The 23,333-nt window shown below is 45.2% G+C and overlaps 1 protein-coding gene across 1 annotated transcript in view; it reads left to right on the forward strand.

Moving 5' to 3' along the window:
- Window positions 1-4,114: 4,114 nt before the first annotated feature.
- The window catches only part of MAN1B1 (mannosidase alpha class 1B member 1), a 32,604-nt gene continuing 13,385 nt past the window's right edge, over window positions 4,115-23,333 (forward strand). Inside the window, exons 1-9 of the mRNA XM_073314606.1 lie at window positions 4,115-4,363; window positions 6,996-7,104; window positions 8,191-8,318; window positions 9,757-9,917; window positions 12,789-12,898; window positions 15,126-15,311; window positions 18,895-19,043; window positions 20,072-20,260; window positions 22,804-22,994. Of these exons, the coding sequence (XP_073170707.1) occupies window positions 4,241-4,363; window positions 6,996-7,104; window positions 8,191-8,318; window positions 9,757-9,917; window positions 12,789-12,898; window positions 15,126-15,311; window positions 18,895-19,043; window positions 20,072-20,260; window positions 22,804-22,994 (1,346 nt within the window). The 5' untranslated portion in view covers window positions 4,115-4,240. The remainder of the gene's footprint in view (window positions 4,364-6,995; window positions 7,105-8,190; window positions 8,319-9,756; window positions 9,918-12,788; window positions 12,899-15,125; window positions 15,312-18,894; window positions 19,044-20,071; window positions 20,261-22,803; window positions 22,995-23,333) is intronic.

Below are 23,333 nucleotides of genomic sequence, written 5' to 3' on the forward strand. Positions count from 1 at the left end.
CTTTCTTCCAAAAAGGTCCATCCTTTTCGACTCATTGGATTTAGGGGTTGGCCCCTGCTTCCCCTGCCTCTCCTTCTCATTAACCGTGGCCGCTACCAGAGAGCATGGCTGCGGGTGTGAGAACAAGTACTTGTACCCCTTAGAAAGGATGAGGTACTTGCGCTCCACGCCTCTAGTGGTAGGTGGGATGGAGGCAGGGGTCTGCCACAGAGACTTAATGTTGCTCTGGATTGTTTTTATCAGGAGCAAAACTACCTTGGATAGGCCTTCTGGTGTGAGGATGGCAACCATGGAGTCCTCAGGTTCGACAACCTCCTCTGCCTGCAACCCCATGTTATGGGTGATCCTCTGCAGAAGGTCCTGGTAGGCCCAATGGTCAATCAGTGGAGGACCCGAAGTAGAAGCCCCTGCCACCGCCTTGTCCAGGGACAAAGATGAGGAGGCCACAGGTGGCATGGGGTCCTCCTGACCCTCCAGCTCTCTAATCTCCTCCTGGTCAGTGCTGGGAGCCTCTGAGGCAACCACTGTTGCAGTGGCAGTAGCCTAGCCCTGCAGTGTGACTTGCACTGGAGTTGACTTGGCGGCAACCTGGACAGGCGATGAGGCTTGTGCCAACATCATCTCGGATCCCCGAGTCATAGGCCTGTCATTAGATGGTTGAAGCGCTCGGGTCTTGGAGGCCACCAAGTAGGAGTCCCTGGTGAGGGAGCCCTGGGCCTGAGGGTAAACCCAGGAGGTCCAAAAGGGTCATTGCGCTGGGGGGCTGCCACTGGGGGTGCCATGCCGGTGGTGTCTCCCTCCGTTGCCGGTGTGCCTGCAGCAGCGAGAATAGAAGGAGTCGGACGAGACCGATCTCGACCGTGATGGCCACGGTGGCACCGAAGGGTATTGTGCTGGGGACCGCTGCCGAGATGCCCGTGTCAGGGATCGGTGCTAGGGACTGGTGCAGAGAGTATGGTGCTGGGGATCAGTGCTGCTCCCCTCTCGGTGCAGGGATTGGTGCCGCTCCTCTCGTGGTGCCAGGGAAGGGGAGCGTCTCCCTGCTGGTGCCGGGGAGCATGTCCAGAACCCGGTGCTTGAGAACAGTATCTCGGCGACAGTGATCAGGAGCGGTGCCGAGGTGACCGGTGCCGGACAGGTGATGGTAATCGCCTCATCATGGCTGGCTTGCCTCTAGATGGTGCCAGACGATACAGCACTGGAGGCTTGTCCCTGACCGCCGGGGGCTGGGGTACCATATCATGGCAATGAGATCTCTAGTGGCTTCAAAAATGTCCGGGGTGGAGGGCAGCTCTAGCTTCTCTACCTGGCACTGCTCCAGGGAGTCACTGGGCACTGGGCTCAACGGTCCCCCCCAGGGAAACCGAAGTCGACTGCTCTGACTCTTGCTGTTTGGGTGCCAAGTGCTCCTTCGCGGGAAGCACTGGTGATGCGTATGCTGGTCCCGCTGTCTTCAGTACCGGGGAGCACCCCCTGTCGGTCTTTCTATAGTGCTCGTGCAGCACCGGCAAGTGGGAGCAGTGCTGGGCTGAAGCTTGCGGTGCCGAGGAGCACCAGTGCGGAGGGTCTCTTAGACTAGATCTTTCCTCGGCACTGTGTCATGTGCCGGGGCGCTCTGTATGGACACGCTCGGGGCCAGGTCCTGACGGCTCGTGGCAGGCTGGGGGCAAAGAGCAGATTCCGTGAGCAGTTGCTTCTGGCAGAAGTCTCGCTCCTTTTTCGTCCTAGGGCGGAAAGCTATACAGATTTTGCACTTGTCAGTCTGTTGTGCCTCCCTTAGACACGAGTGATGGGGGTCACTCATTGGCATAGGTTTGCTGCAGACTCCGCAAGGTTTAAACCTTTGGCCTCGTGGCATGCCCCAGAGCCCAAGGGCGGGGGCGGAGGGGAGTTTAGGGATTGGGAAAAAAGCCCACTCCCAAACCTTATCTACCACTATATGCACCATATACACTAACTATTCAACTAACTAAGAGCTAAACTACAACTATCAGAAAGTACGCTAAGGGAAACATTTGCTAGACAAGCGACTGCAGTTCCAACAACCATCCCTGGCGGTAAGAAGGAACTGAGGAGGGGCCAGGTCGGCAGGGGCATATATTCAGCACCATGAAGGCGCCACTCCAGGAGGCTCCACAGCCGACCTGACGGGAGCTGCTAAGGAAAAACTTTCTCGTGAAAAGTTTGTAGCATGTGGCGTGCGCACACACCTAATCGGAATCAATATGAGCAATCACTAGAAGAAGAATATCTTTTACTGGAGCAACTTCTGTTGGTGAGAGAGAGAAGCTTTTGAGCTTATACAGAGTTCTTCTGCAGATCTGGGAAACTTAATCAGAGTGTCAGAGCTAAATACGAGGTGGAACAGATTGTTTAGCATAAGTAATATGTTAACATAAATTGAAATATGTTAGTTTAGCATTATTAATGATCTCTTCCACCTTGTATTTAACGGTGACATTCTGATTGTTTCCCAGACTTGAAGAAGATCTCTGTGTTGTAGCTTGAAAATTTGTCTCTCTGACCAATGGAAGTTTGTCCAATAAAAGCTATGACCTCACCTACCTTGTCTCTCTTACAGATATTGGGACAATTTAGCTAGCATATCCCAATTCACATAATTACATCTTATCCCCCTCCATTTTCCCTGCAGTTTCAATTAACTATGATTCTTCTTCACCATGTCCTGTGCTAAACTCTTACATAGCCTTGTGTGCAACTGTTAAACACAGTGCCAACGTTAGCAAATTTAACCTATGAGATTGTTCTCCCTAGCTGCATGAGCCATGATTTAGTGTGTGATCCTCCTTGCTCCAAATTCCTGTGCAATATCAGCCTTGTGGGAGGGGATTCACTAATGCGTTCAGGACGAGTGTGTTTGTGAAGGACATTCGAGAGAGTGCGTGGAGGTTTCCTGCTAAATACTGGTGGGAGTGGGAGAAATTTGCAATGTGCACAAGTCAGGGAGGTCATCAAAGGAGAGCACCCTACTTCCCCAATGGCCTCAAGAGTCAATGTGCTTTTCAAGAACTAGGTGTTCTTGCTGCAGAGCTTGCACGCAAGACCCCTCAAGGTGTGCCCTGAAGCATTTCACACTGGAGCTTGGTGGGGTCCCTGTGACCTAGGGGCTCCCTGTGGCTGCATGTTGAGCTGCATTTAGTGTTGCCAACCCTCCAGGATTGTCCGGGAGTCTGCAGGAATTAAAGGTTAACCTTTAATTAAAGATAATGGCATGCAATGAAACCTCCAGGAATTTGTCCAACCAAAGTTGGTAACCCTAGCTACGTTCGCTGAAGTGGCCTTGGTAAACCAGTTGCTGTGCCTCACCCCCACTGTGGCTGCATTGTGATGACAGGTGAAATGATCCCTACCTGTAGCCAAAGGGTGATCAAATTCTGCACTAAGTGCCCTGCCTGGCTGGTGGATTTGGGTTACCACCTGACCAGTATTTGACTTGACTGGCCTGGCCAGTTATTTTTTTTTTAATGGCTTTGTCAGAAAAACCATTTAATTGGCTGGGTCTTTTTAAATTGGGTCTAAAGATCTGCATGATTATCACAATACTCTGGGATACCCAGTGTTAAAAGTTTCTGCGTCCAGCCGAAGGTGCTGCAGTGTTCCCACCTCCACCGTTTAAGCAATAACAGATCAAAACTGTTGGAAATCCAGCAGCTGCCTGCCACCAACACGGAAGTGCGCGGCACGCGTGTGAGAGAGGGCTGGAGTCACACGAGAGTGAGGAGGCCTGGGATGTCACTGATCTCTTATCTCTATGCGTTATCTCTCTGGAGACTAGCAGTGGCTGTTGAAGCGGGGTTGCGGAGTTGCCTTGTGGTTGGGATTGTGGTAGGCTTGCCTTGCCGGGGAGGGTGCTGGGTTGTCCTGTTTTTTTGCATTTCATAGGCCCTACGCCTTGGTGGATGCCTGGGGCGGGGGAGCTGTTTCACAGTGAGGTTTGCTCCCCCTGGCAGCGGCGCAATGAGCGATAACGGGGAGCAAGGCATCTCTGGTGCCCGCATGGCAGCCAAGGCCGGGCGTTGCTAGGCACACAAGCGGGAGGCTGTTGCTAGGGCCGCCATAGAGTCCCGCCAGGGCGTGAGGCTAGAGAGGCACCCGGAAGCGGGCTCGTCTGGCGCGGCTCCGCGGCGGCCGGGAGGCAGGATAATGGCGGTTGCGGCGGACGGCGGCTGGCGGTTGGGAGCGGTGCGCGGGCCGGGCTCTGCTTCCTGAAGCCGCCGTTATGTTCTCGGCCTCGCCGCCGCCGAGACGGGACTTCATCTCGGTGACCCTGAGCCTCGGGGAGGCGGCGGGGGCAGGCGGCTACAACAACAGCAAGGCCTGGAGGAGGCGCTCCTGCTGGAGGGTGAGGGGAAGGGAGGGACCTGGCCCGGGTGGGGGGCCTGCTTCCTGCGGGAAGGGGAGGGGCCCAGGTGATGTGGCCGCCCCGCCCCCTCCCTGCTGAAGGGGGTCTCATGGACGGTGAGGGGGCCTGCCCCTCCGCTGGGTGAGGGAGACGCTGCCCCCTGCTGGAGGTTCAGGGGGGGGCCTAGCAGCCCCGCCCCCCTCCCCCGCTGGAGAGGGCGGACGCTGGGGGAGGGGAGACCCTGCTGGGGGAGGGGGTGTTTTCCCCTACAGTCAAAGGAAGAGGGAAAGTCCCCCCACTGTTTGAAAGGTGGGGGGGGGGGGCAGAGCCCTTATGGGAGTGGTGCTCCCCACTTGATGTGGAGGAGGGTTGGGGGTATTTCAGACGCTGAGGCAGGGGTGCGGAGGACAGGCAGTGGCAGTATCAGTGAGGGAGTGCCCATTCCCCCCCACACCCCGAAAGGGCACCCTAGATAGTGAGGAAGAGGGCATAAGGCACCCCTGCATAGGGAAGGTGGGTGACAGAGGGCAACATCTCTCTTCCCAGTCTAAAGAAAAGAGGTAGGATATGCCTAGAGGGGCAGGTTGGACACTAGATGTCATCCGGTCCCGTCCGCCTCGCCTTTTATCCTACCCATCTCAAGGAAAAGAGGTAGGATGCTGGTGAACATGCTCATGGTGGGGGTGGTGGTCTGGGGTTACACACCTTCATCTTCCTCTTGAGACAGGAGAGAAATGAGGAGAAAGCATTACCATCTTTCATTCCCTTTCCATCCTGGTGAGCTGCCGCGTTTGTACTTGTCCTAGGGAACCACATTGGGGATAAGGATACAGGTAGCCCAGGAGGTAGTTGTGATAAAAGGTGACATAGAAGATTGAGCAATATCAACATCTCACCCTTTTTATTGGGGGAGGGATGTACAAGATCACTGTACAGCAGTGGTCCCCAAACTTTTTACCTCAAACCCCCCCCCCCCACACACCTCGTCTGTGATTCCCTGCCCCCGGAGCCAGGAGCAGGGAACATAAGCAGGAGTAAAGGGGACTGGGCCCAGGAACAGAGCTGGATGGATTTCCCTCTATGCCCCCCCACCAACTCCCCGGGCTGGCCTGGGCCTCGGCTGGCCTGGGCTCCAGCTGCCCCCTCCCCAAATGTTTCTCTGTTCCCTCCCTAGGGCAGTGTGCCCCACAGTTCGGGATCTCTGCTGTACAGTCAGCAGTTTAGGGAATAACAGGGAACATATGTCTATGCCGCTTGGCAGAGTGAAGTGTGTTGACATGTCAGCCTTCACTGAAATGTTTGTGGCCTGTGGTTGCTTGCAACAATGTGGATGCACCTGGTGTCTCAACCCTGGTAGGAGTAGAGTGCAAGGTTTGTGGGAAGTACCGTGGGGCAGAAGAGCTTCTGGGAAACTGAGGGATGTGCCCAAATGCTGCTTTGCCCAGTGTGGGAAGGGTTTCTTAGTGCAAAAAGTTAGCAGCAAGCTGTTACACTGGTTTAACAAAAAACAAAAAGAGTGAAATGGTATGTATGGTGTGAGGGCACTAAAATAGACAAGACCCAAAATGCTATCACTAAATGCAGTTTACTGAACATACGTAATAGAAGGCTGGTTTTTACTCTTCTCTGGCTGCTGATTTCATCGGATTGTCCTTAATTGTGAACAGTCTTTTGTTTTACTTTCTTGTTAATTATGCTGTTGGTTTACTGAACTTTCCCAAAGCTGAATGTGGATGGTTGTCTTTTTTTGGTGGCAGTCTCTAGTTTATATAAGTTTCACAAAGAGTGATTGTCCGAGGTGGAGTGTCTTGCTTTTCCTATCCAGCTTGAGATGCTTATTTTATTTTTAAGTTTCCTGCTTTGATGCACTAACATAATTTTTTCACAAAAAGTAAAGGAGTACTTGTGGCACCTTAGAGACTAACCAATTTATTTGAGCATAAGCTTTTGTGAGCTACAGCTCACTTAATTGAAGTGAGCTATAGCTCACGAAAGCTTATGCTCAAATCTCTCAAGTCTTATGCTCAAATCTCTCAAGTCTCTAAGGCTTATGCTCAAATCTCAAGTCTCTAAGGTGCCACAAGTACTTCTTTTCTTTTTGCGAATAGAGACTAACACGGCTGTTACTCTGAAACCTGTCATATTTTTTCATTCTCTCTCCCCCCTCCTCCTCACCCCTATTTTTCTTCTGCTTTGCACGTCCCTTATGTACATTTCGCTGGCCAGAAGGGAGGAGCCTCTGGGCTCTTTTCCAGAACCACATCCGGACAGATGCATAGATCAGCCAGTGAAAGGTTGCTGTAAAGATCTTTGTACTGTAGTTGATGTTCTGTCCAGGATATTTATCACAGTGCAATTTCTCTAGGCTCTACAGACTCCGCCAGTGACTGGCCCTGATTTGTTCTCAGACCCAGCCTACCATATGCTAGCATGCTGCGTTGCTACTTTCCATATCATGACAAAGTAACTGATCGATTTTCAAAATAGGAAACAGTGTAAAACCTACACATAATCAATTTCATATTTATTACTCTAAAAGAACTTCCATGGGTTGGTTGGTTTGACAGCAATGGGCTGGCTTTCTACTTGTCATGCTAAAGAGTCTTTCTCTTATTTATTTTTTTTCTCAAAGAAATGGAAGCAGCTTTCTCGACTACAGCGGAGTGTAATTCTCTTCCTGTTTGCCTTCTTGGCAGTCTGTGGAGTCATTTCATACACAAACGTGGGGGAACAGTGGAAAAGTACGTCTTCCATACAGTTTAAGGTTGCCCTAATAAATGTCATAAGTGGTTAAAAGATTGCATGTTCTTAGTTTTTGTAATTACATTTTTGCAAGATGTGCTCAATGTCTGCCAGAAAAAAATATTTTATTCAGAAGTTTAGTTAATGTTACATACATTTTATTGCAAATGTTCAGGTAGAAATTACTCTATCCATCCCTTTTTTAAAAAATTTGAATAACAGTTAGTTCATTTTGGTTCTTTATCCTGAATATCTGAAGTGACATTTTGTTTTGGCTAATAGTGAGTTTAGAGGATGCAAACATCCTTAGTACTTAGTTTAAAAAATAAATAAAACAGCCCAAACCTAAAGATTTAGAGCAGTGGTCCTTAACCTGGGGTGCACGCAACCCCTGGGGGTGCGAGATGCCATTTCTGGGGGTGCGAGACAGGCCAGATTTTTTTAGAAGGTACATCATCGAAAACACAAATTAAGCACAGGCACATAAGTACATCTACTTTGTTTCATCAAACTTATGTATTTTTTAACATTATACATTTTTTAACGATTACTGTAATATACAAACAAAAAAATATATCTAGGTTTAAAGAACTGACCTACTTCAACGATTTTTGATAAGGGATGCGAGAACATATTTTGAGAACCAAAGGGGTGCAGGCTGCAGTAAAGGTTAAGAACCACTGACTTAGAGGATAAGAAAAACAATTCTCTCTTCATTGTGATTATGCAGAAGGGTTGAACTCTTTTTAAGCACTTTAGGGAAAGAGGTCCAAGTTTGCCTTCAACACTGTCTTCTTTCAGCATTGAAAAGTTGTTGTTTTGTTTTTAAAAAAATCAACAAAAAAACCCCAAATCTATTATTATGGAGGCTTGTAGTTTAACACTTTCAGTTAGACATGCAAGATCTGTAGCCTCCCCCCCCCCCCCCAAAAAAAAAGGTATCACTTGCATATAAAATACAGGTGACTACCTTTGTGCTTGTCTACATTTGGTGTGGGGAGAGTTAGTTTTCCAGCTAGCATCGAAAGTGTTAATTCCTTATGCCAGGTAGTTTGATATGTACTGAATGTATTTTATCCGTATAGGTCTAACGAACAAATCAGCAGAAGATCAGAAGACAGAACCAGAAATCCCTGGATTGAAACCAGCAAATCCAGCTGTTTTACCAGAACCACAGAAAGCAGATGCTAACTACCCAGAGCTTTCACTTCAGGTATTGCAAGGAAAAATGTTCTTCTTAACCCTAGTGTTTGTGAAAGCTGCAAATAGCATTTAATTCCAACAGCTGTAATGGAAAAAGAAACGAAGGCCTGTTATAAGAATTAATTTCCTATAGGTAGAGAAGTCAACTCTCAAGAAAGGCTTTGGTTCCAGTGTAGTATTTCTGGCTTTTGTATGTATCCATAGACTTAAAGAGAAGAGAATTGCTCTGATTTCTGAGAACTCTCTTCTTAGCTCAGTCTGAAGGAGCTAGTCAGCTGTCTAATAGGATCACTAATACTCAATGAAAGCATTTTGGGAGGTGGGGGTAGGATATTTCTGGAATTCTCAGTTGACATCATGTGGGCTTTATTTAATAGTGAACTTGTGTTCAGTATGTTTCCTAAACCACTGGTGTGCTTGTCAGTGCTGATACTTCAGGCTTTTGTGACCTGGTATTCTAGGCTCCATCTTACTATCTTGAGGAATCTGCTTGTGCTTGGCCTAGGCCCAGGCATACCCACCATTGCCTGCCTCTCATTCAGCAATATGTGCTCTGACCTGCTGTGGAGCTCTCCAAACCTCAGTCCTGGAAATTTGAGCAGCCCCCAGGCTCTGTGGCTGGCTAGAGTGTGCACAGTTGAATATGAGGCAGGGGATAGTCAACATCTCTGGTAAACTGCAACAGCTTCCCAGAAGAGGTGGAAATAATAATAAATCTAGTAGCTCTCTAACTCTGAGATGCTCTGCAGGTGTGTGAAAGTTATTTATTTTATGGATACACTCCTAACGGGTCATACAAACTGTCTGGTTTCCAATAAATTCATTGGGGGAGTGATAGGAAAAAGGAACTTTGTTTAAAGTGTGCGTGTGTGTGTGTTTGTGTTTCCACACACATTCTCCTGTTCGCACAATTAGTTCAGGGAATTTAGGATTCTTTGTTTTAAATGAAAATGATCTCTCATGTGGTGCTTTCTTCTAATTTGTATAATGTGCATCTATTACGAAAAATAATTCCTGATATTGGATCACTTCTGCATGTGTAAGCCCTTAGTAATGCATCTCTTTGTTATAACTAGTATCAATTATTGCACCTAGTTATATATATGTGTATAATAAGTTCACATTTTTGACAGTGCTCTGTGTTATGTATATACCTGGTAATGATACAAGTAGCCTAATATCTTCACCGATAACTGTTACCCAAGGAGCTATGTACAGTTTTACCAGAGGTAAAAAATTCAAACATGATTTCCCTCCTCCTCGGCCTGTCTGGTTAAGATGAAAGGTTGCATGCTGTGACCTGTAGTCCCCTGCACTACATCTCTATATTAAAAATGAGGGTGTTCTCAGATTGCATTGTACAACTCTGGGATGCTTTGGGACTGCGTATTGGCCACCCATGCGGTAGATCATATGCATCTTGATTTACTTTTGCCTTTCTTTCTTAGAAACGCTCAAAGCCGCTTCACGTCCGACGTGGTCCGCCTAATCTGCAGATCAGACCGCCACGGAGAGATGCAAGAATAAAGGCCCAAGATGTTGCTGGCAAGACTGAGGAAGAACCTGGCCAGGCTGATAAAGAAGAGAAAACAGAAAAGTCCATTATTAGGTAGGTAGAAATATTTCCAACAAGTTACGATTTGCTGGAGCAGTCTTCTAGTTTTATTTTTATTCTCTCAGAATCTATTGGGAATAAGATGAATGTACAAATTTGTGAGGGCTTTTCATTGTCTGCCTAGAATGTTATTTTACTTATATGCTCCACTCAAGATTTGAGGCCCTATTAAACTAAGCACTGTACCAATGCACAGGTAGACGCAGCCCTTGCCCTGAAAAATTTGCAGTCTGTAAGATTATTTCACTCTTATCAATTTGTTCTGTGTTAGATGCTAATACAATAGCACAATCATCATTATCTTAGTCCTGATGTACATTTGCAAATTGTATGGGTATAACTGTCTGTCGGGGTGGGTGTGTTTTTAGGATTTTTTAATCAGTGTAATTATGCATACTAACCTGTGGTATGGATGAACTTATACAGATATAAAGGTGCCTTATATTGGAATAGCTTATTCCCCTACCCATATGGGAATAGCAATATTTGTATAAAGCACCTTCATACTGATGTCACTGCATCCACTCTAAGGAGGCTGTGCTACTTTCACCATATTAACCAGTATTGTGAAAGCATTGCAACTTTCTGGTGTATTAATCATGGTGTTCACTTAATTTGGGAATAAGCAATAGCGTTTGACTTCATTGCTCAATATAGAGAGCATAGTAAAAGTTGACCACAGATACCTGTGGTATGTTTACACGAGATATAATTTCCTAACATTTTTCTCACCCTTGCTGCCACTGGTGCAGCTCAGTTGGTGCGGGCAGTGGCACCGAGTCTGCACTAGTGTTCTAGCCATCATTTCATCGAAACCCTCGCACGGTGGTTGTAGAATCTTATCTGCCCAAGCACTCCCGCCATTGCGACCACTGGTAGAGCGGCACTACTGACAGCAATGATGGTAAATCTCGGAAAACAACTTCTGTGTAGGTCTGTAGTATGCTAGTAACAATGTCAGTATTAATGCAGTAGTAGTAACTGGATCTATAAGGTCTATCTTTTTTTTTAACATACAAGCTTTGTGAGTTCTATAAACCATGCTTCTCTGGGGGTAGCTAAAGTTCATATTGAAATTCAGTTAATGTACAGATACATAAAAGGATGTTGTTAAAACTGATAACCCTCAGCGTGAACCTTTCTTGGCTTTGGTCCTATTTAAAAGGTTTTACCTTCAGGAGTAATTCTTATGACAGGTTTCAGAGGAACAGCCGTGTTAGTCTGTATTCGCAAAAAGAAAAGGAGTACTTGTGGCACCTTAGAGACTAACCAATTTATTTGAGCATGAGCTTTCGTGAGCTTTTCGTAGCTCACGAAAGCTCATGCTCAAATAAATTGGTTAGTCTCTAAGGTGCCACAAGTACTCCTTTTCTTTTTTAGTAATTCTTATGTAATTCTTTTCCAAACTGATTTATGATGCCACTTTGTTGAGGAAACCATGTAACAAAACAAGCACTTTACATTACTGCTATCCTGTGTCAGGGCCGCCCAGAGGATTCAGGGGGCCAGGGGTCCTTCCGCTCTGGGTCTTTGGGGCACTTCGCCGAAGACATGGAGTGGAAGGACCCCCGACGCCGAATTGCCGCCGAAGACCCGGAGCGGAAGAAACGGTGGCGGGTTCTTCACTCCGGGTGTGTTCAGCGGCACTGAAGGACGTGCCTGTGAAAACTCTCTTGGGGGCCTGGGGCAAATTGCCCCACTTGACACCCCCCCACTCCCCCTCCCGGGCAGCCCTGTCCTGTGTTCACAGTTGAATTGGTAATGCTCATTTGCATGAGACTGTTTTAATCAATTGGAAGTGATTCATGCAATAATTTCAGACCTGGAAGTCAACACCTGTAATATTTTCAAATGCAATGATCTTTCACACGTTTTGAGTTTGTACATTTCTGATTCCTTTAAGAAATTCCATTACAGCAGCAATTGTTTCATGGAATCCTAAAAGCCTTCATATTTCTTAATTCAGTTCAATAAAAGGTTCATTACCATTTGCCTGGAAGAAATCACTGACTTCAAATCAATATTAATGAGCCAATAAGTGATCTTTTCCTATTTTGTGCCATGATCAAAATCTCATTTAGTTCCCTAAAATACAAGGAGTCTGGTGGCACCTTAGAGACTAACAGATTTATTTGGGCATAAGCTTTCGTGGGTAAAAAAAAACAAAAAACAAAACCAAAAAACCCACTTCTTCAGATGCATGGAGTGAAAATTACAGATGGAGGCTTAAATATACTGATGCATGAAAAGAAGGGAGTTATTTTACAAGTGGAGAACCAGTGTTAACAAGGCCAATTCAGTCAGGGTGGATGTGGTCCACTTGACACCTCCTCATCAATTACTGGGAGTGGACCACATCCACCCTGACTGAATTGGCCTTGTTAACACTGGTTCTCCACTTGTAAAATAACTCCCTTCTCTTAATACATCAGTATATTTATGCCTGCATTGGTAATTTTCACTCCATGCATCTGAAGAAGTGGGTTTTTTGGTTTTTTTTGTTTATTTTTACCCACAAAAGCTTATGCCCTAATAAATCTGTTAGTCTCTAAGGTGCCACCAGACTCCTCATATTTTAGGGAACTAAATGAGATTTTGATCATGGCACAAAATAGGAAAAGATCACTTATTGGCTCATTAATATTGATTAAATCTGCTAGTCTTTAAGGTGCCACCAGACTCCTCGTTGTTTTTGTGGATACAGATTAACATGGCAACCCCTCTGATATTTAGTTCCCTGTTTATCAGTCTGTTGTGAAAATATGAAATGAACAATGTTTGACAGTAGAGATAAGGATAATTCATTTTAACTCTTGTCTCTATTTTAATCTAGTTAAATATTATTGAAATACCTTGTACTTGCAGTTGGAGAGGAGCAGTGATAGAACCTGACCAAATCACTGAATCTCCTTCCAGTAAAATAAAGGAACCAGAAAAACCATCGTCTGTGGAAGTGGAAGATCAGAAAGAGCCAGGTAATGGGCTACAGACCATCACCTTTCTCATTATTGACCATGAGATTTAGGTGTTTATATCTCCCTATTAGATTCATGGTCAAAGTTATGCCATCCCTTAAATCTGCTATTTTTACCTGAGAAAGAGTTGCTTCCTGTGGGAAGGGGAAGAACTGACTGAAAAGAGATTATGCATTGTTCATCTAGAACATCTAAATCCTGCAGCATACTTGATCTGCTGTGACAAAACAGGTTCATGTTTTTTCAAGGTTTCTGGTGATTCACAAATAATGCTGAGAACTGAGAATATGAAAATACTGATGCACGAATATTGCATTAGCTGTACTAGTTGTTACCATGGCACAGTATCATACATGGCTGTAATTGCCAGATCATGTATCAATAGACTGCGTGCTATACTTGCTGCCACTGTGCAGCTCACCTCTGCCTGCTTGCCGCTCCCAAATGAAGTGTGGTTTTTTTGCTTCTGATATATATTGGGCACATGCATCTGTACCCTAACCTTGTCCTGGATATTGCATGCAAACATTGAATCTTCCATTTCATTACCAAAAACAAACCACAATAAACCATAAGCCTCAGAGTGATTTATTAAATTGAGTATATTTAAACTATACTTACTTATCCTTAAGGAAAGTGCTGTCTTTATTTCTGCAGCAGCAATACCTCCTATAAAAAGAAAAGGAGTACTTGTGGCACCTTAGAGACGAACCAATTTATTTGAGCATAAGCTTTCGTGAGCTACAGCTCACTTCATTGGATGCATACTTATGCATCCGATGAAGTGAGCTGTAGCTCATGAAAGCTTATGCTCAAATAAATTGGTTCGTCTCTAAGGTGCCACAAGTACTCCTTTTCTTTTTGCGAATACAGACTAACACGGCTGTTACTCTGAAACCTGTCATTTGTATGGGAGGGACCAACAGCCGTGTTAGTCTGTATTCGCAAAAAGAAAAGGAGTACTTGTGGCACCTTAGAGACTTTTTCCCATATAAATATATCTTACTACCATTTTTTTCCTGGTTTCCCCGTATGTGCATGCCTTCATGCACAACCTTCCTCCCCTTGTTTAAATGGACATTTGCTCCTACCTTTGATCTCTCTTGCCTTTTTTCTCCCTCCCTGAAATTGAGAAATAGGAGTGGCACTGAAAATAGGCAGCATGGCCTGATTTTCTCTCTGCTCCACCTCCCAAAAGGAGAAGTGCCCTCCCCTTGGGAAAAATAGCTGTTTAGAGAGATGGCTTGAAAAGGACAACTTTTTCTCAACAGTGGTTTGCTGGTCCCTTGGAGACCGGTTGGGGGGAAGGAAGTGACTTCCTCCATTAATTCATCACACACTGCTTTTGAGGATTACCAGGAATAGGCAGCTGACTCTTCAGTTGCTCTCCCAGTGCAGCAAAGAATCTGGGAATCTGCTCTCTGATGAGCTAGTGGGAGAGAGTTCTTGTTTGTTGCAAAACCTAGGCTTTACTTGTAATAGCATGCAGTGCACTGGCAGCCTGATGTGTAAGTGCCCTTAATATAGGTGGGACTGGTCGCAACACCTATTATTAAGGTTGTCAGACACTCCCATAATAAGACCCTTTCTTCAGTTGCTCATAACTTTTTGCCAGATTTTAACCACTTGGGCTGAAATTTTTCATGCTGGCTGTCTGCCTCAGGCTGAATTGTTTTTGGAAAATTTCAGCCAAAACTGTTCAGCCATTTTTGAGATCAAGGCTAGGGAAAATAAGTTGTTTTGCTGATAAATTCTGGTGGTCTTTTCTTTGAAAAGCTCTAGCACCCCCATGTTTTGGAGCAGGGACTTGAAATTTGGCAGTAGAGGAAAGAGATAGGGATCTGAATTAAGTTTGTACAGGCAACCTTAATTCTGGGATATTTTAAGTTAAAAATGCTTGACTTGGCAACCTTAATAATGTTCTTTTATCATTAACATAGCTTTTTGTGTATATTTCTCTAAATATTGTTTTTGGAGTTCAATGTTAATGAGATTTCCATTGCTGCCTCACTAAATCATTGGTTAAAAATATTGACCGCTTACTGCAGGTTGGAAAGACCCTATTAAAAAGGAATAACTTGAGGTAACTGAAGCTAGTGTAATGTAATCTTTAGTTGCAGAGATGAGGGCTCTTGATTTTGGGTAGGGTTTGTGGAGAAAAGTCTCATGTGGCTGCATAACTCTGAGCTTCAGCATTCTTCAACAAGGTGTTGATTTCCATTCACAGTGCCCGTAAATGAACGTCAGATGGCTGTGATAGAAGCATTCCACCATGCATGGAAAGGTTATAAAGAGTTTGCCTGGGGACATGATGAACTGAAACCTTTGTCCAAATCCTACAGCGAGTGGTTTGGACTCGGTCTTACGTTAATTGATGCTTTGGATACCATGTGGATTTTAGGTTTAAAAGAAGGTAATTTTCTTTTCTCTTCCTATGTTTCTCCCACCTCAGTATTTTTTTTGGTTCCAACAGTTGCCACTAAGGCCAACTGATCATTTTATGCTTGGTGTCTGAGAGGCAGAATGTTTTATTCCAGTAGCTTTTGGGGATTCTCTGTATCTATTGAACTAATACGTTCAGAGCTCCTTAACAAAGGCAATTGTTTACACTTTGGCTGAGCAAATTTCATTTAGTCCATAGGGAAAATCCAAAAACTTACTATTAAGGGACAAACTTCTTTGTTTTTAAGGTGTTCCTTCCAACTGCATCCTGTAGGTAAAAGCATTTGTGGAATAATTTTGGTGGCTGTATCTATTGATGAATTGGCATTCCTGCTAGAAATTGGGGACTGGATTATTAGGTCTGCCTGTTGTTGTTGTTTCCGTACTGAAACAACCAGTGCCCTAGGGTGGTGCCATGCTTACTAAGATGCTGGAGGGGCCTTTCTAAGTGCCAGTCTTGCAAAGTCAGTCTGGGATCTCTTAGCTTGTGTCTGATCACTGTTACTAAAGATATTCTACATATGAAATTTAGTCAACAATTCTGTATGTAAACCAGAAAATAATTCAGTGTTCTGTTGGATTTGCAATGCTTAAAGGAATAAAGCTAATAACTTAATTGTTTTGACTATAAGTATATAAGACACAGAATCCACACAAACAACAAGGAGTCCGGTGGCACCTTAAAGACTAACAGATTTATTTGGGCATAAGCTTTTGTGGGCTAGAACCCACTTCATCGGATACATGGAGAATCCACACAAATCTGTTGATTAAGGCAGTGGTTTTCAAACTGCAGGTTGCGACCCAGTGCTGGGTTGCAGAATGTAAGGCACTGGGTTGCGGCGACTCTGGTCAGCACTGCCGACCAGGCCATTAAAAGTCCTATTGGATGTGCTGCTCAGCTAAGGCAGGCTAGTCCCTACCTGTTCTGACACTGCACTGCACCCTGGAAGCAGCCAGCATCAGGTCTGGCTCCTAGGCAGGGGTGCCATGGGGCTCCACGCGCTGCCTCCTCTCCAAGCACCGGCTTCCCGGCCAATGGGAGCTGGGAGTGTCTGTGGGCAAGAGCCACGCAGAGCCGTTTGCGCACCTCTGCCTAGGAGCCAGACCTGCTGCTGGTCGCTTCCGGGACGCAGCGCAGTCCGCGGTGCCAGGACAGACAGGAAGCCTGCCTTAGCACCCCTGCTGACTGGGAGCCACCTGAGGTAACCCTGCGTCCCTATCCTCAGCCCTGAGCCTCCCCAAACCGCTCATCCCTTGCCCCACCCCAGAGCCTGCACCCCCAGCCCAACCCTGACCCCCTCCTGCAACACTGCCCCAGCCCAGAGCCCCCTCCCACACCCTGAACCCCTCATTCCCAGCTCCACTCCGCAGCTCTCACCATCACACCCCAACCCTCTGCCCCAGCCCTGAGCCCCTCCCACATCCCAAACCCCTCATCCCCAACTCCGTTGGGTTGAGGGCATCAACATTTTTCTTCAGCTGGGTCACTAGAAAAAAAGTTTGAAAACCACTGGATTAAGGATTTTATTCACTTTTCTGACTTTAACCACATTTTAATGCTGATATGCAAGCCACATTTTTACTTGCGTAATTACCTATTGTCTAGCAAAATTCCCTCCTAAATTCAATAGGATACAGTACTCATCACTTCCTGTCCCAAACTGTTGTATACTTTTTCTGTTCACTGTATGGTAGGTATCCTAATTCACTCCAGAAGTGTCTGTGTTTTGGTACTGGGTTTTAAAACCTCAATTTGATTTTTTGTTTTTAAGCTACTGCCTTACATGACTACAGAAAAAAAAATCACTTATTCGGGACATGTAAGTTAAACAAGGAAACTACAAAGCAGTATTTACAAATACGTGAAAATGTCTCCATTGATGTGCTTTGACAACTGTGGGATCTGTGGAGACAGCCACCTTTATAATAATTCCACAACAAACACAGTTTGACATGTATCGAGACTGGAAGATCAGATCTGCAGCTAACGGCACAAGAAACTGCAGGAGTCTTCCATGATTCTATATTTTCCTTACTTGTTTGATTTAATACGTACATTTATGTACAATTTGAAATCAAACAAAAAACCCACTGTGGAAACATCTCGTTTGTGTCTCTCACTGCATGTCTGAGCTCTCTCTCGGTGTTTCATCAGGTTGACAGTGTGACTGCTGCATGTCTGAGCTCTCTCTCGGTGTTTCATCAGGTTGACAGTGTGACTGCTTTCTTATAAAATATTTAAATATGATCTGCAGAGAGCTTTTAAAATTATTAGTGATTTAGACATGTTTAAAATGAACATCTGTTTGGAAACTTTTATATACTATTGCAATTCTCCTTTAAGTGATTGCTTCATAGTCTGTAAAGCTCTTTGGGATTCTTCAGGATAAAAAAACCTCTATAAATGAAAGTTGTGTTAGAGTGTGCAAATCTTTCTCTCATGAGTCTGTGAATATAAAAACTGCTTCTGTAAGAAAAGTCTGGATTTCTCTATTGCACGACCTATTGCTAGACAGTGATAACAAATCTGACAGCACAATTTACTGAAATGGAATGTAGAAAACCTATTTTGTCATCCTTTTTTAAGGCCTGTATAAAAGAATGTATTTGTAAACTGATTTTCTCATAAGGGAGACAGATCTGTGGGAGATAGATCTTGGTGAGCTATCCTAGTGATAGTGTAACATCCTAAGAAGCCTCAGTGGAGGGGTGTTAGTTTCTAACCTTTGCATTCTGTCTCCAGATAATTGGCAATATTTTAAAGAAGCAACTTTGTTTTCCCTAGTACTAGTTCCTGGTAGTCATAGATGCCTGGTGTCCTGAATACCGAGAGAGCTTGCGCTTAAAACATTAGCATGGGACTCAACAGACTTCGGTTCAATTCCCAGCTCTGCCACAAACTTCCTGTGTGACCGTGGGCTCGTCACTTAATCCCTCCTTATCTCAGCACCCAATCTGAAAAATGGGAAATATTTCCTACTTCATAAGGCTGTTGTGAGGATAGTCATTAATGATGGTGAAGTAATGCAAGATCATATATATACATAAATAGTATGTTGGGAAGCTGACAGGCAGTAGCTTTGATTTAAGTAGCCTTAACTAAAATCTAAAAAGTCTTATGGTGAAAGTGTGACTGATCGTATGGCCAGTAAAGTAGGTGGTAATAGACTGCAGGCTTATATTGAGAGAGGTGGGTTATTGGGATACCAGGATAATTCCCGTTTGCGTTATTTTAATAAAGAAGGAATGTGCTTTTACAAGACCTGCTAAATGTGTAATTTCTCTGCCAAGTACTTGTCTCCTTGCATATCCCCACATTGTTGTATTGCATAGGAATTAAACTGATGCAAGGTCTAACTTCTCCCAGTGTGTATTCTTCAGTGTATTTGTAACCTCTTCAGCTTGCCCCTTAAAAATACAGGTTCCTTTTGATAGACTGAATAACAATCAAGGCAGTATGGCATACTAACTCTTTTAATCTGGTCATTTGAGTGTGCTATTATAATTACAGTTTGTTTCCTCCAACCGTTGTTCCCTTTTGTGCCCTGCAGAGTTTGAAGAAGCAAAGAAATGGGTGGCAACTGTCTTACAGCTTGATAAGAATGTGGATGTGAACCTCTTTGAGAGCACCATTCGTATTCTGGGGGGTTTGCTGAGCACCTACCACTTATCTGGAGATAGCCTCTTCCTAGAAAAAGCTGTAAGTGATTGAGTCTCACAGTCCCAAATAGAATGTGTGTCTTGTGTTGCGTAAAGTGGCAGAAAGGTTCATCAGAAGGTAAATTCTGCCACGCTTTTCCTCTCTATTTCACCATTGCTGCCCTAGGCTTCTTGAATGTTTTCCTCATCTTCGCTTTCCTGGTGTCATCAGAGCTCTCATACCTTAGGGTTCCATTTTAATTAGAATTTCCCTTAATTCTTAATGTAAAGACTAAGATGATACATTTAAGGATCTTTATTGTATTTTTCCCCAGTTAATTTTTTTTTATGGGAAGAAAGTCCTAGTCAATGAATGGAGTGGTTACTCACAGGTTCCCTGTCTTGGGAAATACAGTGGTATTCTCCTGCCCCTCCCAAGTGCCGGGACTGTGGCGGTTCAATGACAAGACAGCACAGAGCTTTTAGCAAGCAAGCAGCTGGTCTGCTAACAGGCTTCTGCCTGTCAGCTTTCCACCTTCCCCTTTATTCTTTCTCTCCCCCCGTGCATTACATTCTCCAACAGATAAAAGGAATACACTGGCTTTGTTTAACATTCTTATTTACCAGTTTCTATCTACCGCATTCCTTGCTCTCGGGCCTTGAGCCCAGTCCTGGGAGGCTTCCCACGGTTCATGTCATCTGGGCGAGATTTCAAGGTTGATGCCCTTGAAAGGAGCTGTGTGTGCACAGGTCCAGCACAACACTCCGGGTGTGCCCTGAATGTTGCCAAGCGCATAAACCTTGTATGAATCCTACACCGGGACAAAGGTCCTGTGCTTGCATTAAGGATTATCCATAATCTCAGATTGAAACCCTGTGGGGATGTGCAAAATGAACTGTCGTGTACAGCAATGGGAACTAGGTAGAAGCTATATGCCAATTATTGTGAAGTAGTGATTCTTCTTAATATTTGCCTTTGTTCCTCATAGATGGGCTAAAACTAAGCTGCAGTTCTTTTTCCTCTTTTTTGTTTGATTGCTGAGAGAAATAATAAAGAATTTTTGTGCCATGTTTTTGGGTTCTCTTTAGAAAGACATTGGGAGCAGGCTTATGCCAGCATTCAACACACCATCCAAGATACCATACTCAGATGTAAACATTGGCCGAGGCACTGCCCACCCACCTCGTTGGACGTCTGACAGCACCGTGGCAGAGGTGACCAGTATTCAACTGGAGTTTAGGGAGCTCTCTCGTCTCACTGGAGATGAGAAATTCCAGGTATGGGATAACCAGTTGTCATCTTTGCTGCCTCTCAACCTCCACCCCATTATTGGTGAGGCTCACTTATATTGCCTGTACTCTTTTCTCCTTCCATTCTTCTAACAGAGATCAAAAATATTTCTCACTGTGGCAGCTGGAGCAGATTTCATTGGTTGATTAAAGTAAATGCCATTACATTGCTGATCCACCTCCTACCAAACACCATCTCTAAAACATCTTATCTGGAGCAATTTTATGCCTAATCATGCCATACACATCGCTGTTTCTGAGTAGTTGCTCCACCTTTTAGTTTACTGGTGAATTCCTTGTTCTTTTAATCTCACAGCTAAAGAGAATTAAATGACCTATCCAAAGGGAAGCAGCTGTGGGGGGAAGAGTCCGTTACTTTTCCAGTTATTTTCTTTAAGTAAATACCACAAAGTTCATAGTAGAGGTGAATAATTGCTCCTTTCATCAGAAGGAACTTACAAGAAAAATCTTTGTTTTTGATATGCTTGTGGTATCTTTTGTGTTGTCTGTTTGAGACTAGATTACCTATAACTGGCTTTTCAAAACACCAGGCTAAAGATCAGGGGTGCCCGAGGGCCACGTTGGGGTTGTGAAATTGTATGGAGGGCTGGGTAGGGAAGGCTGTGCCTCCCCAAACAGCCTGCTGCCTATCCGCCCCCTCCCACTTTCCACCCCCCCCTTCTCCTTGTCCCCTGACTGCCCCCTCCCGGGACCCCCCGCCTCTAACTCCACCCCCCCATCCAATCCCCCCTGTCCCCTGACTGCCCCGACCCCTATCCACACCCCCGCCCCCTGAAAGGCCCCCTGGGACTCCCATGCCTATCCAACCCCCCCCGACCACCACCCCCAGAACCTCCACCCCATCCAACCGCTCCCTGCTCCCTGTCCCGCCCCCCGGAACCTCCTGCCCCTTACCCAACTCCCAGCTCCCCACCCCCTTACCATGCCGCTCAGAGCAGCAGGAGTGTGCAGCCCCGCTGCCCAGCCAGAGCCAGCCACGCTGCGGTGCTGCCCGGCAGGAGTGGCGGGCCAGAGTGCTGGTGGTGTGGCAAGCTGAGGCTGTGGGGAGGGGGGACAGTGGGGGAGGGACCAGGGGCTCAAAGGCTGGGCAGGACAGTCCCGCGTGGGCCATAGTTTGCCCACCTCTGGTATAGATAAACTATGTAGAGCTGTCCTCTTCGTATTTAAATTCTGTAGGAGGTGCTTAGATATCTACATTAATGCTAGTGTTGAAAATAACAGAACTCCCTTTCTAAGCTGCAGAGTGCTTATCAGCTGACTCAAATTCCAGCTGTGGGCATGGTGTGAAGGTTGTATCTGGGAGAAAATAAGCCCAAGTACTAACCATTTCAAAGGCAGTGGGAGGTGTATTCTTTTTGTTTGGAGGTGATTTTGTATAGTGCCCCAAATCAATTTATACATCAGGCCCTACTTCATTCCCAATATTGTGGATCCCACAAAAGTAGGTTTCCATTGCAATTTTGATTTTTTTTAATTGGCTTACTTTGCACAATCCAGAATTTTGCATCCGTTTTGAGTATGCGATTAGTATTGCACTAACATTCAATGCCTGTAAAATGTAAAAAGCCAAAGTGACTGGACTCGATTTCTATAGCTGATGTGTTAAGACTTTTAGTCTTTTGAATTGTATATTGTAGCAGTCGCTTTTTTTTTTTTTAATGACTGTAAGATAGTTGCAGCAAAATATCTGGTTATCAAAAAAATTAGCAGGCATAAGCTAATACTTGAGTGTTTATATCATTCTTGCAAATTTTTCTTAAACACATAGGTCTATTCTGGCTTTTCCACATCACTGCTGTTAATGAAGGTCCATTATAAGTTGGGGATTGGTCCTGCCTTGAGCAGGGGGTTGGACTAGATGACCTCCTGAGGTCCCTTCCAACCCTGATAGTCTATGATTATTACTTTTCTGCAATTTTTTTTTCCATGTCTTGTCCGCAACTCTTCTGCAATTATTTGAAGACCATCCAACGATTCAAGTAGGGCCTTATTTATACAGTTATTTGCAGGAACTATAGCTGTACATTGTGTATGTGCAGTGATCCTTAGCTATACTCATGTCATGAAAATCTCAGTTAAAAAAAAAATTGGCATCATTACAACTTGAGTTGAGGTACAGTATTATTGAGAAATATTTCTGAGTTTCACTGATCTCCTCCAGAACAGACACTGTTGGAGGTGTTGCAGGCCACTTAACCTAACTTTAGTATTATCCTAATGTTCTGTCAGTTAGTGTTTGAATCTGACTTCTAAACTACTGAGGGACCTGGACTCACCACCATTGCTGATTCTAGCATGGGAGAGTTGTATTATTGAAAAGGAAAGCTGATAAAAAAATCTGCCCACCTCATATTTGCTGTAGTTTCTCTGAAGCCATAAGCAGCAACTGTATTGGAAAAGGGAAAAAATTCCACAACTGCTGACTGCTTCTAGCCATTTAAGTACCATTGAGCTGTGTAGTTGCATTGTCTCATTCAGTGTGTATTTTTTCAATTTATTTTTTTCTGTAGAAAGCAGTAGATGCGGTGATGAAGCACGTACACTCTCTCTCAGGGAAGAATGATGGACTAGTGCCCATGTTCATAAACACCAACAGCGGGCAGTTCACTCACCTGGGTGTCTACACTCTGGGAGCCAGAGCTGACAGCTACTATGAGTATTTGCTCAAGCAATGGATCCAGGGTGGGAAGAAGGAAAATGAGTAAGTTCTCCCCACTTCCTGTGTCAGTTTAAGAATGATGTAAGCTATAAGATTTACTATCCTAGTTGCCAGTTTAGAAGGAAGAGTATCTTATGTGGACTCTGATGTGAGCGATCCTGCCCAGCCCCTGAGCTCCTGACTGGGGAAGCTAGCCCCCAGCCCCTCCCCTGCTGTCCCCCCTCCCCTGGAGCCACGCTGATGTGCGGGCAGTGCGGCTTGCGCCCACCCACCTCCTAGGCTTTCCAATAAGCCTGTCCTGCCACTCTGAGCGGCCTGGTAAAGGGGGGGGAAGGGAGGGCGTGGGATAAGGGGTAGGAGGTCCCGGGGGGCAGTCAGGGG

The sequence above is a fragment of the Lepidochelys kempii genome, chromosome 16 (assembly GCF_965140265.1).
Source record: "Lepidochelys kempii isolate rLepKem1 chromosome 16, rLepKem1.hap2, whole genome shotgun sequence".
Classification (NCBI taxonomy): Eukaryota; Metazoa; Chordata; order Testudines; family Cheloniidae; genus Lepidochelys; species Lepidochelys kempii.